General features: G+C 42.7%; 1 protein-coding gene across 1 annotated transcript in view; it reads right to left on the reverse strand.

Annotated features, from left to right (window-relative positions):
• The window catches only part of LOC116815416 (uncharacterized), a 34,402-nt gene extending 24,179 nt beyond the window's left edge, over positions 1-10,223 (reverse strand). The window contains exons 1-3 of the mRNA XM_032763811.2: positions 10,142-10,223; positions 8,950-9,096; positions 6,857-7,006 (exon numbers count right to left, since the gene is read on the reverse strand). Coding sequence (XP_032619702.1) covers positions 6,857-7,006; positions 8,950-9,096; positions 10,142-10,223 — 379 coding nt within the window. The remainder of the gene's footprint in view (positions 1-6,856; positions 7,007-8,949; positions 9,097-10,141) is intronic.
• Positions 10,224-18,920: the final 8,697 nt, after the last annotated feature.

Consider the following 18,920-nt stretch of genomic DNA (forward strand, 5'->3'; position numbering starts at 1 on the left):
CATAAAAAATGCTTGGGGACTACCGTACTAAGCTACAGCTTATAAGGGAAGCACCTTTGCTTTATGAATCCAGTCATCCTTTCTCTTTGATTTTTTTTTGGTCAAAATTCTTGAAATACATTTTTTTCAGGTAGAACTGAAACATTTCATTTCTATGTTACCAAAAAGATTTAGACTTAAACATTTTTCAATTTGCCAAAAAAAAAGAAAATACCCTCAGAAAATGTCTTTTTCGGTTTGAGACAAAACTAAACTTTTTTGGATTGTTTTCAAAATTGTCAGCAAACCAAAAAGAAGCAAACAATCCATTATTTGTCCAGCTGTACAGAAGCACTCTTCCTTTAATCCAGTAAAGGTACCTATTTTACAATGTTTTCGCAATCTGCTGCACTCTACTGGCGAATTCCTGAATGAATGAATTGCAGCAGTTTTGCTGAAACCATCGCTTGAGTCTTGTAGTTTCACTAGCTCTACACAGCAATTCCTTACTGGTCTGAATCTGCCCCTTCTTAGTGTTCATGTTCTTTATATAAAGTAGGGAGGGAATTGTGTCTAATAACATTAATCTGCCACAATTTATAGCTATCAGCGACTAACCCATTGCTCAATGTAAGTTAGTTCTGTGACTGAGCTTGAGGATGCCAGGCTGGTAAAGTTCACAGCTAAAGACAGGGCTAGTCTTACCATGAGGAGAACTGAGGCTGCTGCCTCAAGTGCTAGATTGGGGGGGTGGGGTGGCACCCCTAGGATCCAGAGGGTAGAAAATTGTGTCTGCTGCTGGTGCATATGTGTTCTCTCTGCTCTCAGAGATGGTGGAGTGCTGTGCTGGAGGAAGGAGGGCACAAGAGACATAACAGGCCGGCAGGAGAAAAGGTGAGAGGGAATAACAGAAAGCAGCAGGAGCTGCAGGGAGAGAGAGGAGGAGGAGCCCTCTGGGGCAGCATTCAGAAAAAGAAAGAAAGCAAAGGAAGCTTTTCTATCTAAGCAGGAAGGAGCTCTCCTGAGATACATAGACACAAATGTTCACGGTGAGCCTTCTAGCCTTCTAGGATGTGAGTGGCGAGGAGATGCCTGATTTTCCAGTTAGTGAGAGTGCAGGTAACCTGGCAGCTACTGCAGCATCTATATCTCCATCTCAAACGGTTGTAACATCCACATTCCTGAAGTGTAGATCAGAGAAGAGTGTGGTGGAGGCGCAAGAAACAGCTGCTGCTGTTTAGTTCCTTAAGTCTAGATGATCCAGGACTGTGGACCCACTTGAGCAATAGCCTGAGGCACTTCCTTGTACTATATGGGCCACAGCAAGTGAAAAACTTCATGTTCCCCAAAGACAATGAAAATAGAAGTGTCCATCCAACACGTTACTGGCGTGAAATCCCCAATGGTAACAAAGTGGAGAGGCCATGTCTTATGTACTCAAAAACCCGAATGCTGCATACTGTTTTGTTGCAAATGCTTCCAGTCTAATGTTCCAGCCACATTAGGTTCTGCAGGAACAAAGGACTGGAAAAATCTGGCTAGAAATCTGGCATGCCATGAGAAGGCAGCAAATTACCAGAGAGCATTCCATAGGTGAAAAGAACTTGAGATGAGCTAAGGTTAAAGGTCACCATAGATGATCAGCATCAAGAGAAGATTGTGTCAGAGGCCTGGTCTACACTACGCTTTTAAACCGATTTTAGCAGCGTTAAACCGATCTAACGCTGTACCCGTCCACACTACGAGGCCCTTTATATCGATGTAAAGGGCTCTTTAAATCAGTTTCTGTACTCCTCCCCAACGAGAGGAGTAGCGCTAAAATCGGTATTACCATATCGGATTAGGGTTAGTGTGGCCAAGAAATGTACACACACCACTACCTTGGAAAAAATCTCTGCCGTAGCCTCCGCCTCCTCCTCACCTGGCTTTTCAGGTCCCGGTTCAGCATAGACTGCACGAGAATGCGCGAGGTGTTTACAATGTTCACGATTGCGCTATTGAGCTGAGCAGGGTCCATGCTTGCTGTGCTATGGCATTTGCACAGTCCACCCAGGAAAAAAGGCACGAAATGGTTATCTGCTGCTTTCACAAAGATGGAGTGAGGCTGTACCCAGAACCACCCGCGACAATGATTTTTGCCCCATCGGGCACTGGGATCTCAACCCAGAATTCCAAGGGTGGGGGAGACTGCGGGAACTATGGGATAGCTAAGGGATAGCTACCCACAGTGCAACGCTCCAGAAATCGACGCTAGCCTAGGACCATGGACGCACAGCATCGAGTTAATGTGCTTAGTGTGGCCACATGCACTCGACTTTATACAATCTGTTTTACAAAACTGGTTTATGTAAAATCGGAATAATCCCGTAGTGTAGATGTACTCAGAGTCTCTTTACTGGCAAAATTTCTGAAAAGGCTCATTGACATTGTGAGAATGCTTGCTACTCAAAACTTAGCACTGTGTGGCATTTCAGATCAACTGTAACAATCAAACCATGGAAACTTCCTTAAAATTGTGGCGCTGATGGCTGCATTTGATGCTGTACTCCAGGAGCATCTAAGAAGAGTCACCACCCAAGAAATGTACACACACCACTACCTTGGAAAAACAATTCAAAAAGAGATCATACAGTTACTGGCAACAAAAGTCAAACAGAAGATTGTGGCAGATCTGAAGTCAGCAAGATATTACCCTGTTATTCTGGACTGCACATCTGACATCAGCCATATAGAACAAATGACTTTAATGGTCCGTTTTGTAACAACAGAACCTAGTGAAAATATCACTGCAATGATGACTATCAGAGAACATTTTCTAGAATTTATTGACTTTGATGATACTACAGGAGCTGGTATGACAAATGTGCTTCTAAAAAGCTGGAAGATACGGGAATTGTGATAGCTGACATGAGAGGTCAGGGCTACGATAATGGTGCCAACGTAAGAGGAAAGAACAGAGGAGTGCAGACATGGATCTGAGAGTTAAACCCTCGAGCTTTGTTTTGTCCCATGCAGTTCTCATTCATTGAACTTGGTGGTCAGTGATGCAGCATCAGCTTTGAAGAGTTAGAATCCATTAGCTATGGCTGTAAGATCTTAACTACAGTTTCTCCTGAGAACTTTTCGTATAGGCCTGGAGTCCACAGCTTGGCTTGGGCTATGAGGGCGAGCTAACGTAGAACAATACATAGCTCAGAGGAAGCTGGGGTAAACAGATAACTTTGTGTTTCAAGCCAGTGTGCAGAGTCAACATAACTCCGAACGTAACTGGACATCCTTATAGTGTGTTTATAGACACATGAAGCGCTGAGAAAGGCCGCATGGTTACTCCCTAATGCAGGGAGGAGATAGTGGTACAATACCCCTCAGATCCTAGACAAAGTTCATAGAGAGGCCTAATACGATTGACATGAGTTATGACACCCTTCCCTCACAGATGTATGCCAGTCCGAGCCCACAGAAATGCAGGGGTAAACTTGTGAAGTTGTTAAGTACTAATTACTACTTTTTCGCTTTAAATATCTAGGAATGTACCTGTTGGTCAACCGAGAGAGCTGCTACCTCATTCCCCTGGACCCCAAAATTAGGATTTAACCTATACACTTTAACAGACATAGTTTGGGGGTAATTACCTGTGTGACAACAATATATTAATTTGGGCCATGGGAGGAGTCATTATGTAATCTTTTAGACCATTGGCTTATTGTGCTTATTTTGTCTTGCTGCAACGGGCTATCCAGGGGCTTGGCAAAATCCATCCCCATTGTTTCTCTCTGCCCAATGAGTACCATATATAATCAATAGTAATTAATTGTTTTGCAGTGTCTCTGAGCCTGATAAGCAAAGGGACACTCCACCAGCACTGTGCATAATAAACTCCTGTGCTTGACTCAACATGGTGTGGATTATTGTCCCTTCAAGCGTCTAGTGAGGCTGCTGAATTTTTTAATGTAATTCAAAGCATCTATGTATTTTTCTCTGCATCGACTCATCAATAGCAAATTTTGAAGCAACATCTGGGAACATCCTCTCTGACACTGAAACCACTGAGTGCCACATGATGGGAAAGTCGAGTGGAGGTGATAAAGCCTATCAAACACCAAATTGGGAAGATAGATGATGCCATAGTTGCCATTATAGAGGATAATGTATGACAGGAACTGTTCATGGGAGAACAGTGGCAGAGGGAAATGGAATCACCAGAAACATACATAACTTCAAATTTCTGTGTGGATTAGTGCTGTGGCTTGACATACTGTTTGAAATAAATGTTGTAAGCAAGAGACTCCAAGGGGTTGACCTTGATATATATTGAGCAATGGAACAACTGGACAAAGCAAAGTCATACCTACAGTCTTACCAGTCAGACGAGGGATTTCAAAATGTTCTGAAGAGTGCACAGAAGTTGGCAGAGGAACTTCACACTGAAGCTGTTTTCCCACCCATTTAAGAATACAAAAGTCACTGAAGAAGAAGACATTTTGATTACAAGGCACAGGATTATCCCATATGAGACCCCAAACAACAATCCAAAATTGAATTCTTTAACCAGGTGCTAGATTGTGCAGTATAGTCAGTTGAAGACCGTTTCATGAAGCTCAAGGAACGTAGCAGTATATTTGGGATGTTGTACGATATTCCAAAACTCCTCACTATACCTGAAGAAGACTTACACCAGCAATGCAGGGCACTATAGACAGTGTTGACACATGATGACATGCGCAATATTGATGTGAGTGATTTAAGTGATGAACTGAAAGCCCTTTCAAGATACATTTCAGCAGGATCAACTCCAAAGGCTGTTCTAAAATATATGTGCACAGATAAGATGACCACCCTCTTTCCAAATGCTTTTGTTGCTCTGTGCATACTTTTAACACTTCCTGTAACAGTTACCAGTGGAGAACGCAGTTTCTCCAAGCTGAAGTTAATAAAAACACATCTACGCTCCACAATGACACAGGAGAGAGGCTGGTTGCCCTTACAAACATCTCAATAGAGCATACCATGAGAGGAGTAGCAGAGAAGTACCATGAGAGGAGTAGAACAGGAAGAAAGCAGAATTGAGATTTTTTAAAGTTTTGGTCCAAGCAAGGGGATATAGAGGCATCATTTGAGCTCCCCACATCAGGTGCTAAAATGTTGTGGCCCAGTCCTGGCTACAGAGCTTGGCCCTTTAGCTCAAGTTGTAGCCATTTGTGCTTCTCGCTCTGGAGGTATCTGATTAGTTCTTTATTCCATCAGTGTAAAGGGACCTTAAAGTGAATAAGTCATTATGAGTATGAACTAGAGCTGGATGGGAAATGGTCTTCCGGTCCAGCAAAAATTGAAGAGGTCAAGATTTTTCCCTTCCTCAATGAGATAAAATTGAGACCCTTAAAATTTTTCAAGCAGAAGCCAGGTGAGACAATAGCCAGTGGTTGAGGGACTCAGCTAGGATCAAGTATCAGAGGGGTAGCCGCGTTAGCCTGGATCTATAAAAGCAGCAAAGAGTCCTGTGGCACCTTATAGACTAACAGCTGTATTGGAGCATGCATCCAACAAAGTGGGTATTCACCCACAAAAGCTCATGCTCCAATACGTCTGTTAATCAACAAATCAGCATTTTACAACAGTTTCATCAAAAAATTCTCCACCAGCTCTGGTAAGGGCATCACAATCTGATCCCAACTGAAAGTGCTGTGGTTTGTGTCAGAAATATTATTGACTAATGTCTCATCTGCAGAGCACTAAAATATGTACATCTATGGGAAGGGAGAAACATTGTGACAATTAGAAACAAAGGACAACCCAGCATTTATACATTTTGTTTTGATTCTTTTATTGCTTTGGACAGCTGCCTGGTACCAACCGACTGAAAAGAATAAAAGCTGTGATTAATTGGATCATTGGAAAAGGAGTAAATCCAAGGCAAAAATTATTGGATGATTATCAGAATGATTTCAGAGTGCAAAGTGTAAGAGGTGAGGGCTTTCTATTATTTTCCTGTGTGAGTAGATCCACTGACAGAGAGGTTCCTGGTGAAAGTTCCTGGTTCACAGTCTCTTTAACAAGCTAGGGAAAAAAGAAGGAAAATGGGTTAAGGATTGATTTTTTTAATCATATCCATAGAAGATTAAAAGCATTGGTTTGCCTGCGGCAAATAACAAAAAGTTGTATGTCAGGTAATTCTTCAGCACAACAATTCGCTCCTAGACATCTTTCTATATGTTTAAGGCACATGAATTACGAAGATCTATCAAGGAATGTGTGTAAAGATGTTATTATTTCTGTTACATAGAGGAGATGACTAAGATAGGGTCTGTGATCCACAGAGGGGAAGTTCCAGAGTGGCTGAGACACCTCATCTAGACTCTGAACCACCTTCTTGTGCCCTCTTTGTGGCATTGATATCCTGATGACTGGTCCCAGGATGCAGAATCCTGGTTGGACAGGGTTAGCTGCAGAGCAATGCTAAGTACTGTATGCACAACAACTGTCTTCATATCCCTTTAATGCCACACAAACATCACTGCAGGCAACATTATAACAGCTGTAAGCGTCATGTAATAAATCATTATATCCTGCTTCAGCATAGGGGGATGGACTGGATGATCTCTTGATGGGTCTTCCAGGCCCACATTTCTATGATTATTCATTCCCTCTTTTTAAAACATTAAACATCTCTACCTCACTCACACCCTGAGCATGCAAGACTTGAACACAAGCAAATAATGAGGGAAGACTCCATTAAGCTTTGTCTGAGGGAATTCTCTACCAACTCTTAGCCTGCGAAGTATAATGGAGACCAGAAAGTAAAAGAATAAAATTCCCAACTACAAACCTCTATGTGTTCATGTCCTGAGAAAATTAACTTTATTTCACACACATAACTTACTTTCTTCCACCAGATCAGGAAAATAGCACCACGGGACAGCAGGGGGTTTTGACTCGAAACAGCATCCTCTTGCCTCACATACGGCAGCTGAGATGCCGGGGTAACCACAGTTCTCTCTGAGTTTTACTTCTGCTGGGCAGACCTTTTTATCTGTTTTTTTTTTAAAAAAAGGCACATTACCTTAGGTTTCTTTTATTCTACTCATTATTAATATTATCATAGCACCTAGGATGCCCAGTCATGGACCAGGACCCCAGTTCATCAGGTGCTGTACAAACACTGAACAAAAACACAGTCCCTGCCCCAAACAGCTGATAATCTAAGTGTAGGGCAAGAGACAGCAGATGGCTACAGACAGCCAGGTGGAGGGACACATGGTGTTTATTTGTAATCTAGTGACAAATTGTGAGTTGAATTGCACTGGACTTGGCTATAGAAATAGAGAGAGAGAGTCCCTGCTCACATGCTGGGTGTGGCAGGGAGTGGAAGGGGTTCTGTGAGGAAGCCTGTTACAGCTCCTGGTTCTACACCCAGCCTTGATCACAGATGCAGTTTAGGGACCAGCTGCTAGATAGGGATTGTGGGAGTGCACGGTGCTTTGGCCAGTCCCATTGCTCTGAGTGAGGTACAGGGAGTGCAGTGGGTGCGGAGAATTCGGCCCACATTTCCTACATAAGGCGCTAACAGCAGAAACTGCTTGATTTAAATAGTCCAGCAGAATGAAAGAATCAAAACTGGATCCCAGTACCTGGAAGCAAAAGGTTAAATGTTTTAATAATAATTGGCTTTGTACAGATTGTAAACTTCTCTGATCTGGGACACGTATAACATGACAACAATCCAGCTTAGAACTTAAGCGATACATTAATGAGGTTTGGCCAATGACTGAAGGTGACAGCCAGGCCAGTCTTCTCAACTTAGGTACCAGATACACATGGGGTGAAGCTAAGCCTGTTTAGCTTATGTCTAGAGTAAAGGAGGATGGGGAGCCCTCCCACCTCAGCAGGATTGTGCAGAGGAATTGTGCCTCAGAGACAAAATGCTTCCTAGAACTACCTAGCATGCAGGAACAGAGTCAATGGTGGAGTCATGATCTTGCTTCTTCCTCACTCTTCCCCACTAAAAACAATGGTGCTGTGTCCCACTGCCCTAGGAAGTCAGAATGGAACAGCCCCTGTGTTCTCCATATCACATAGACTTCAATTGATTCTGACCCTTTTATAGGTGCAGATCTGAGAAAGGGTCCCTAAAGCCCCACAGAAACCAAAATCTGGCTCTTAACAGAATTTCCCTATATGCTACATGTTGCAGTATTAGAGCCATGGCCCTACAATTCCTATTCAGTTAGGTCTGGTGTCCATTAAAGACAAAATTTGGGAACATCTTTTCAAATTTTAAGGAAAAAAACAAAATAATACAGGATCTTAGACTCCTCCATAGAATTTATTCAAGTAAGAAGCTAAAGCAGAGGCTGAGGTTCTGCATTTAGGGCATCTTACCCAAAGATCATAATGGGAAGGATGCAGTGAGCGAGTACGGGGGACAGGAGGAGAACAGAAAACTGGAGTTAAAATGGAGAGTGAGTGAGAATGGAGAGAAGTATCAGGAAGAGACTGGAGAGAAGATAGACCTAGAGGTCTTTTGCAGAAGGCACTAAACAGTTAAAGATGGCCTCATGTCCCCTTAAAGATTTTTTTTTCCTGACCTTGGATCAGAGTTGATGTGGAGTAACTCTAGCCCTGGATAGCCACTTAGAAAACAAATATAAATTAACAAAGACATTCCTAACATTAGGCACCAAGGCTGCAGATGGGGGCCACTTTTAGTTACTTGCTAACTTCTATCCAGGAGAGAAGGCAAATGACTGGTGTAGAGCATCTGAGAAAAATAGAGATATAGGAGACTTGAAAGTAAGGTTGAATGTTGCCTACACTAGTATTTTTCATTGTCTTTGCTCTTTGCAGTGTTCTAATAGAAGTCTGCACCCATTTGGTTCTTCTTCTTTTTGTGCAGTAGCACTCTTTCCCAGCTGAACACATTTTTGCATAGTTAAGCACTAGAGAAATCAAACACATTTCAGAAAGGTACATTACATTTTTTTGCAAGAGGAGCGAAGCACCAGGGGACGCCAGGAACTTCTGAGTTGAAGCAGCATCCTGCATTCTCGCATTGCTCAGCAGTGATTCCTGGAGGCCCACAGTTCGCTCTGGTTTTTGGATCCACATTACATCTGCATGGAGCTGTTTAGAACAAAAATCAACGTTACCATCTCTCTCTCTTTATCCTTATTAGTGTTTTTTTTTTAACCAATGGCACTTTCATTGGTTTCAAACAATCTTGCAAACATAAATTCTCCATGACCCACTGAAACCAGAAATCATTTGGTCTACAGCTTTTCAATAGTATGAAGATACTGGCTCCATTGAAGTCAATGGCAAAGTTCCATTGACTTCAATGGGGCCAGGGTTTGACTCATTAAGCATTACTGTTCTACTCCAAAGCCCATTCAGGTAACAGAATGAGGTCCATTGACTTCAGTAAGCTTTGGATCAGGCCCAGGAGTGAGAATGTGACATCATGTACTATTCCAATTCCAGCAAATTTTGACACCTTTGCTGATCTCTTACAAAGAAAGAGAGAGAGAAGAGTTCCGTGCAAATTAGTATATTTGTGAAGATGCAAAACCATGGTAGTCAGGTTATTGTAAAATAAGGGATCATATGCAAATTGTAATAGCTGAAATTCTGACATTATAATCTTACAGCAGAGGCATCACTAATAGATTGGTTCAATAAAAGCTGTCTAAATACATCAAATCTAGTTAATTGCAGCCCCTTTCTTGGATTGTCTAATTGGATTTCTTTGTCTGATTATGCAGTATTATATACAACTTTCTGCTTGTATTGGCACAACAGTGTGGTATAAGTTAAAATAAACAACAGTGTGCTTTTCGGAGACAGCTGCCTACAGTAGACCATCATAAGGCAAGATCCTTCTGGTTTTCTAATGGGTAGTACCAGGTCTGATGTTTATTACTACTCATTTTTGTACCTTGCTGCTTATTTTGCTAAGAATATGAGAGTTAATCTTGCTCCCAGTGAAGTCAGCGGGATTTTTGCTACTGAATTCAGTAGCAGTTGGATCAGGATCATGGAACAATACTTGAGATGAAATGTTAATGTTTTAGTGTATGCAAAGAGGAGATCTGCTCTTGCTGCCTTTGAAATCAGCAGGATCAGGCCCATGTAAGTACTTCTGAATGCAGTATCAAATAAATATACTTACCTGGGGCTTCTGCTCCTTCAGTCAGTGCACTGAGCCCTAAAATGAGGATGACTGAGAGTAACTGGATCCCCTTCTGTTCCATTGCAGTTTGGAGTCCTCAGAAAGAAAAGGGAGAGAATTTGGATCAAGGATAAGTACCTCTCACATTCAGAAGGGTTCATTTTATACCCTCTTTTGTGTTTGTGCAGTAGGTTTAGATAACACTTTCCCAGACCATGCTCCACCTAGTGTATCTTTTTCTTTTGATTAGAAAATCTAACCAAGTATATCATATATGTGGTGGTGATATCCATTTGATAAAATGAAAACTTCTGTGATAAACTGCATTTATCATACACCTTTGACCACCTCACCTGAGCTCATTTCCTTGGGGACATTCCAAACCTCTAAGCAGCTTCAAACTGTTTCTATATATTTTTAATAAAACAACTTGCCAGATCAATATTTTCCCTCCAAATATATAATTTCTGCTTCAAGACTTCCACTGGGCCCAAACCCAGTGATATTCACTCCTGAACCAGTGAAAGGATAGCTCACAATCCATTGGTCTGTAGAAAAGTAAACCACTTCATATTAGGAAGTAAAGAACTATTGTGTTAAAATCAATGGAATATTAACCTGACTCTGTCACTGTACAACACCAGATAGTCCAATATGGTTTGGGGTTATGATGAGTAGAGAGACCTTGGTCATCTTAATCCCATGGTGCAAACATATAAAAAAAAAAAGGCCAAAGTTTGGAAATGTATTGATTAGGACACACAAGAGAAAAAGCATCTTGCAATAGAGTGGTTATGCAAAACAAACTTAATCCAAATTTATCAAAGTCCTCGTTAGAGCGAAGATATTGGTTAGAGTCTCATATTTTGTCAAACAGCCCTTCTTAGTGGAGAAGAAAGGATTAATTCTGTTGTATATTGAGTTGACCTCTGAGAATGGTGTTTACTTTTTCTGCCTCTGGCAAAACAGAAAGGATTAGAGAAGTGGGAGAAATAAGGCTTTTGTTGACATACAGGGAGGCTGGTCAGTCACAGGTGGATGCTTTGGGCTATCAGGTTGGCCATGACAGCTATTGCTCTGGACTCTGGCTCACTTCCCTGGTCTGGGATGTCATATGACTGATCTGGTCAGGTCCCTCTCCTTTATCCATCTCTCTCAGGCTGCACGGACTTCAATGAGTCATTTAATCTTGTGCTGGTGCCATGTGGTGCGGTTGGTGTCTGGCTCAGGTGTAAAGCTAGCAGGCAGAGCCCCAGAGGAAGGTAGTGGTGGATGCAAAGGAAAGGGTACAATCTCACATGTATCAGTCTAGGATTCTCACTGGTCCAGCAGTGATGGTTGGGCGTCCTCATTGGTGTGCTGGTCTAGATATACTGATGATCAAGGTTCACCAGCGAAAAACAGTCTCTGGAATGAAGCAGAAGCCCGTTGGCCTTTCCTCAAGGGATTTTCCCAGAAGTCTATTCCCTATTTGATCCCTAGAGAGACCCTTTCATAAGAACCCTAAAAGGGTGACGATGGGTAGAATAGCTCAGACCCTCGTTATTCGCCCACCAGTTAGTCCTGATTTCCAGCACATCAATTTTGGTCCGTTAATTTCCATTCTCTTATTTACCGGACATGATCTCAACACAGCCCTGGGGTTGTATCAGTAGAGCTTTTTGTTTGAACTAGTCCAGACTCTGGCTGTCTTTCATATCTTTTTCTGTTCACACTTGCTATAGGTGATGCTAACATTTTGTGAACTTTCACCCTCTTTCTAGCAGTTGTGCTCACAACTGGGGTAGGCCTGATAGACACCATTATTACACTGCCTTTTCCAATGGGGAAATCTATTTGTTTCTAACTCTAATGGACTGTGTGATATTAGACCCATAACTCTCAACTTGCCAAGGCCCAAATGTGGCTATGTGACAAAGACCAAAAAGGGGCATACAATTATTCATGCACGTATGTTAGAGTGCTGTGGGATTCACCTATTTAGTGTAATAACCCTGTAACTTCTGCCATAAATAATTTTAAACAAAAGGGTGGTGCACTGAAGACAGGTACAAATTTCAACATTATTACTTTAAGAGTAAGAGGCTTCCTGGTCCTGCTTGCAGGCTAGGGGGCTCTGTAGGAAAGCATGCAATCTGAGCCTAGCACAGTTAGTCAGCAGACAGACAGCCAAGGATGGGCAAACTATGGTCCATGGGCCGGACCTGGCCCCTCAGGGCTTTGGATCCGGCCTGCAGGATTGCCACTCCCATGGCACCATGGGCCCCACACCACTCCCGGAAGCGGCCAGCACCATGTCCCTGCAGCCTCTGGAGGACAAGGGGGAAGGGGGAAGACGTCTCTGCACGCTGCCCTCACCTGTGGATTCCACACCCAAAGCTCCCACTGGCAGCGGTTCCCTGTTCCCGGCCAATGGGAGCTTCAGGTGTGGAACCCACAGATGAAAGCAGCACAGAGAGTCCTCTGCCTCCCACCCCCACCCCAGGGGCTGAAAGGACGTGGTACTAGCTGCTTCTGGGAGCAGCGCAAGGCAGGGCAGGCAGGGAACCTGCCTTAGCCTCGTGGTGCCACTGTCACCCCGAACCACTCCAGGTAAGCGGCACCAGGCTGGAGCCTGCACCCCGAACCCCTCCTGCACTCTGCACCCCAACCTCTTGCCCTGAGAACTATGGGATTAAATTGAAAGAGATGTGTTTGAGAGGTATGATTGGAGCTTAAAATCCTGACACCATTGTTAATAGCCTAAGATAGCTTTTCCATATTTAGAATTTTCAGACTGTAATGTCTGCCTTTGTGGCCTGTTTTGTCAGACATGATTCCAAGGCATGTAAGGTGGAAAGATACAAAAATAGCACTAATAAAAAAAAGATAAATATTTCTGTGGTGTATTGTACGCTGTGAACATAATGGCTGAATATTTTTAACGTAAAATGTGGCAAGTGCAGAAGACAGAATGGAGTACGTTGCTATAAAGGTTTTATTGGCACCTATTTGGGATGAGCTGCATACATCACTTGTGTGTGGGTTCATCACTCAGGAGTTAGGTAGATCTTCTGAGACTCATGCTGACAAAACCTTTTAGCCAGTCCTGCATGTGTTCTACAGCTACCATGTTCAGCTAGTTACGTCAATGACCAAGAGAAAATGATGCTCTGCATCTATGCAGTCCTCACTGGTCTTTGATCCTTTTAGTGGCTGGACCATATATAGAGATGTATGAGCCTGCTACTGCTTCCAAAAGAGTAGGCTGGTTCAGAGGCAGATCATCAGCTGGTGTAAAAGGTAAAAGCTCCATTGAAGTCAATAGAGCTCTGACAATTTAGATCAGCTGAGGATCTGATTCTTTAGCTTAAGCAAATAGGGCCTCTTGCTTTTTGATCCAGAGGTCCTGTGTTCATTCCCCACAAATGATCCATGCAAGGGGCACGGTTATATATTCACAAGGGAGTAAATGAATTCTCTTTACAGTATTTTTTTATTGGCGAAGGAGAGACTTTTTGCTTTTAATGATCAAAAAGGAACCACCTCTCCTCCCCATTTCCATGTTCTGCCTTGTCCACTGTAGTCCACCCCCCTGCTCCTAAGGTTACCCTATTGTGGCTAATCAAAGGCAAGTCCTGACTCAGTGGACATTATTAGGTTGGTCTGTATGGGAATCCTGTTGCCATTGTTTACTATGTTGCGGGGAGGCTGGAGGGGATAGGCAAGTATAGAGGGTAGCAAGGAAGGTATAGAGGCACGTAGTGTGAGGACCTGGCAAGTCCATCTATCCAGTACACTCCCTACACAGTTCAAGATGCAGAATGCTTTACAAAGACATAAAGCCTCCTGATACTGGCACTCAGTCAGGGCGCTTCATCTTCAAACCGGTGCAGCTCTGCTTCCACAGATACACAACTGATTAGACTAGTTGGAACATGGCCTGGACTAAATCTCCCATGATGCACCACCATCTCTCCTCTTATTGAGTTACATCATGGGAGATAAAGTCCAGCCAGGGAGAATGGTCCATAATGAGAATGGGGGGAAGAGGCAGCTGAACTATAACTCCTATGAGGTACCATGGCAGCATTTCTAAATCAAATAGTTTCATTTTTGGCCAACATTTTTTCAATCTTCAAGTATTTGGGGGTGGTTGGGGTTGAAAAAAAATCAAATATTTCATGGAAATTAGGTTGTTTTTGAGAAGTGTCACTTAATCAAAATCCAGTTTTTTGAGTAATTGATAGACCAACCCTAACTAACTCAGCCTGTTTCCATCCCCTGCCTCAGACAGTTTATACTCTGCACATATTGATGGAATGTGCCCTTCTGCTCACCAGGAAAATCCTCTTGTTCACTAGTATCAAATGGGTGAATGACTTTTTAAAATCTCTGACTTGTTTCCTGCACTGCATTCTTTGACAGTGTGCTATCAATTGACTTTAAGAACTCTTTTCGCTTCCATTTGTTTTGAGAATTACTTATTAATCGAAAAAACATTACTGACCCTGTAATAAATATTTTGGGCCTACCATAGCAAAGCTCACTTTGCTCAAAATCCATTCATGCTCAATGTATTGGAGTTTCTTTATGGAAGACATGATACATCAAAGTATAATGGGTTAGCACTTTGTTCATTCTTTGCTTCAGATATTATGCAGGAGCAAGCAGAAGTGGTCTGTGTTACAAGTTAATATCCAGCAATTCATGACAGACTTCTTCCTACGATCAAATGAAGAAAACTTCACATTTCAGATAAAGGAATTCAGTTTCTTGTCCTACACACAATTTTGTCAATGCAATCTAAGAGTCAGATGCAGCACCCACAGAAATCAATGGGAGTCCTTCCACTGGCTTTAGTGGGAGCTGCATCAGACCATAAGAAAAGCTTAGGTGTCTGAAACCTCCTTCTTTTATATGAAAAGCAAATGACTAAATGAATTCCTTTTTATCCAAAAGTGAGGAATCATAGACTATCAGGGTTGGAAGGGACCTCAGGAGGTCATCTAGTCCAATCCCCTGCTCAAAGCAGAATCAATCCCCAGTTAAATCATCCCAGCCAGGGCTTTGTCAAGCCTGACTTCAAGAACTCTAAGGAAGGAGATTCCATCACCTCCATAGGCAACCCATTCCAGTGTTTCATCACCCTCCTAGTGAAAAAGTTTTTCCTAATATCCAACCTAAACTTTGTTGCAGTCAGAACAGGGTGGGAATGTTGAGTTGATTACTAGACCTTGGTGTGACTCATAAAAAGTACCTATATAATTTGTCACTCCTATTGCTTAATAAATTATTTATTAAGTCTGTTATCTTTGAGCTGTCAGTGTTGGGCCCAATCCCATTCTATTCACAAGGGCAAAACTTCCACTGAAGATTTACCTATGCAAAGCGTATAGGATTGGGTCCTTAACAAACAACTTAATCTGAAAGCTATCAGCTTCTATTCTTTTTGCAAACACACGATTGTTAAATTCTTAATCTGTTTATATCCTTTGTTAGAATATCTAGAAAGTTATTTTAGATTTCCCTTGAGTGAATTTATTTCCTTCATTGGGTGAGCAATACATTCAAGTGGTTTATTTTCAATATTTTTTTAATCAGATCTGTGCCAGTTGTCAAGGGACTGTCTGACCAGTCCCAGAGCAGTCTGATGGGTAGGGCCCTACCAAATTCACAGTCCATTTTGATAAATTTCACACTCACAGCATTTTTAAAACCTTAACTTTCATGGTGGTGTAACTATGGGGGTCCTGACCCAAAAGGGGCTCATGAGGGATGGTTCCAATGCTATTGAAGGGAGATTTTAGTATTGCCACCCTTACTTCTGCATCACCTTCAGAGCTGGGTGACCAGAAAGTGGTGGCTGCTGGCTGGGAGCCCAGCTCTGAAGGCAGCACTGTCACCAGCAGCAGCACAGAGTGAGGGTGGCATGATATGGTACTGGAATCTTTACTTCTTTGCTGCTGGTGGTGGTGGTGCTGCCTTCACAGCTGGATGCCTGGCCAGCAGCTGTCACTCTCCAGCTGCCCAGCTCTGAAGGCAGTACAGAAGTAAGAGTGACAATACCACAACTCCACTGCAATAGCCAGGTTTCACGGGGGAGACCAGATTTCACAGTCTGTGATGTGTTTTTAATGGCTGTGAATTTGGTAGGGCCCTGCTGAGGGGTGCAGGAGGATGGGGTCAGTCTAAAGCAGTGGTGTGCACCATATGGCCCATCAAGGTAATCCGCTGGCAGGCTGTGAGACTGTATTTACATTTACTTTCCACAGGCATGGCTGACTGTAGCTCCCAGTGGTGGCGGTTCTCTGTTCCCAATCAATGGGAGCTGTGGGAAGCGGTGGCCAGCATGTTCCTGCAGCCCATGCCGCTTCCTGCAGCTCTCATTGGCTGGGAATGGTGAACTGCTGCCATTGGGAGCTGCAGGTTGCCCATCACTGGTCTAAATTGAGTGCCTCACCTGCCAGTTTTGAGCACCGAACATTAATACACTAATTGGATATAAATATGCAACATGTTTCCACTTAATAATCTCATTTTTGGCAGCATTAAAGTGTTCACTCAAGGAGATCCTCTTAGAACACTAAAATGAGAGCAAGAGAAAAAAAAACTAAAAAACTTTGTAGTCTTATTTGGCTTTTCTTATTGTTTCAGAGAGATGCCTCATTCTGAAGAAAATAGAAATTGGTCAGAAGTAGTGGTGATTTCACAATACCATCACCTAAAGAACTGACTTCAGGCCACTAACTTTTCAGGGATGCCTGTGTGTAAGGGACTATTCGTGGAATTTAGATATGGGTGATATTTTCCACTCCTATTCTTTCTATGCCACTCTTCTTGGTAGTCTACTGGCATTCTTGTTGTCATGTTATTGTCTTACTTAGGGCTAGATCCCCTTTGGTCCTCTTGCAGTTAGCCAGCGCTCTGTGGGGGAGAGACAGAGTAAGAAACCTTGCCCACCATTGTATGGGCCATATAAGGAGCTAACATAATACATGTCCTTTTGCTTGTGGGAGCACAGTGACTGCTCCTTCCCTCTCCTGGAAGGCGACAGAACTCCACACAACAGGAGTGTGCTGCACCCCATAAAGGAACATAGCAGTGTACGTACTTTTCCTGTGGACACGGGACCCCTGCAGCAATGCGGCTCCACACTGCTTCTTATTACAGTCTACGTGTAATCCGTGCAATCTAATTCTTTTTGTCTGAGGCTCCTGCCACCTGTTGTATTAATTTAGATGGAATAAATGGTACAAAGGTGTTAACGTAATCCAGTCACTGTCCAACATTAAACCGTGTAAAACAGGGTCCGAAAGAGCTCAGCTGCTTAGCACCATGGCAAAAATGTTATTAAAAATCCTTTTAACCTTTTGTTGAAGATAAAAGATGGAAAAAGAGTTAAAGCATTTGAAATGCAAAATGTTAAATAAGGCTTTCGTTTTAACAGTGTTCCTTGTTCTCTTTCCCTTTCGCTGTAGATAGGTTTTAGAACAGGGATCAGCAACCTCTGGCATGTAGCTCACCAGGGTAAGCACCCTGGCAGGCTGGGCTGGTTTGTTTACCTGCAGCTTCTGCAGGTTTGGCCAATCGCGGCTCCCACTGCTCATGGTTCGCTGTTCCAAGGCAATAGAGGCTGCAGGAAGCAGTGGCCAGCACATCCCTCAGCCTGTGCCACTTTCTGCAGCCCCCATTGGCCTGGAACAGCGAACCGTGGTCACTGGGAGCTGTGATTGGCCAAACCTGTGGGTGCTGCATGTAAACAAACCAGCCCGGCCCGCCAGTGGATTTCCCTGATGGGCCACGTGCCAAAGGCTGCCAACCCCTGTTTTAGAAGGGAAAACCCTGTTGTTTGACCATCTCTTAGATGGTATCAAAGGTGGTAGTAATTGTCTTTTGGGGAAAGAGAATTAGTTATTTAAGATGGTTTGGAAATATCACTGTTGCTGCTGTTAACATCCAGCCTTAAAAGGAAAAAAAACCTGTGTTTGGCAGTCCCTTAGATGGGAGCAAAGATGGTAAGAACTGTCAATTCAGGTGGAGTTTGGGATTCAGCTGGAGCTGGCAGGGGTGACAATGTCATCAGGTCCCTCTCTTTGGCCCATTCTGGGTCAGGACATCTCTCAAGATCAAGATGATGAAGGCTAGGGATCCTAGAAAACTGTGGTAGAGACAGCTGTGATGGTGAAGCTCACTCCAGTAGCCTCTATCTGTTCTTCCCAGCTATTCTTTTTGTTCTTTCATACTTTACCCATTAAATCTATCTCTTTTAAGGACTCCAAATGGGAGTGATGGGTGGAATATTCCATCCCGTTATTATTTTATCCACCACGTAGGCCCAATATCTGACATATCAATTCTGGCTTATTAAGTTCGAGTTCCACATCTCCTCTTTTGTAACATCCATAATTTCAACACAGTCCTTGAATCATACCAACGTGGCTTTTTTTTTTTTTGGTTTAGACTAATTCAATTTTTATGTCTCCTTTTTGCACCATTTCTCTTCAACATTTGTTGTAATAGGTTATTCTGACATTTTATGAACTTTTATGTGCTTTTAACAGTTCCACTCACAAAGCAGGTAAATTTGTAGGCCCAATTATCAGAACACATCCTTACTCAAATTAAATAGTACCTCATTTGTCAAATAGTCTGTGATCTTATCGAAAAACCTTCCCTCCTATGCCATTTTCACTAAAAATTTCAATTAAAAATTTGCTTAAAATCCCCATTTTATCTATATAAATTGGAGCAGCAATTTTAATCTAGCAACACTACATGACAGTTTTTAGGAGGGGAA

Source organism: Chelonoidis abingdonii, chromosome 1, assembly GCF_003597395.2.
Source record: "Chelonoidis abingdonii isolate Lonesome George chromosome 1, CheloAbing_2.0, whole genome shotgun sequence".
NCBI classification, from domain to species: Eukaryota; Metazoa; Chordata; order Testudines; family Testudinidae; genus Chelonoidis; species Chelonoidis abingdonii.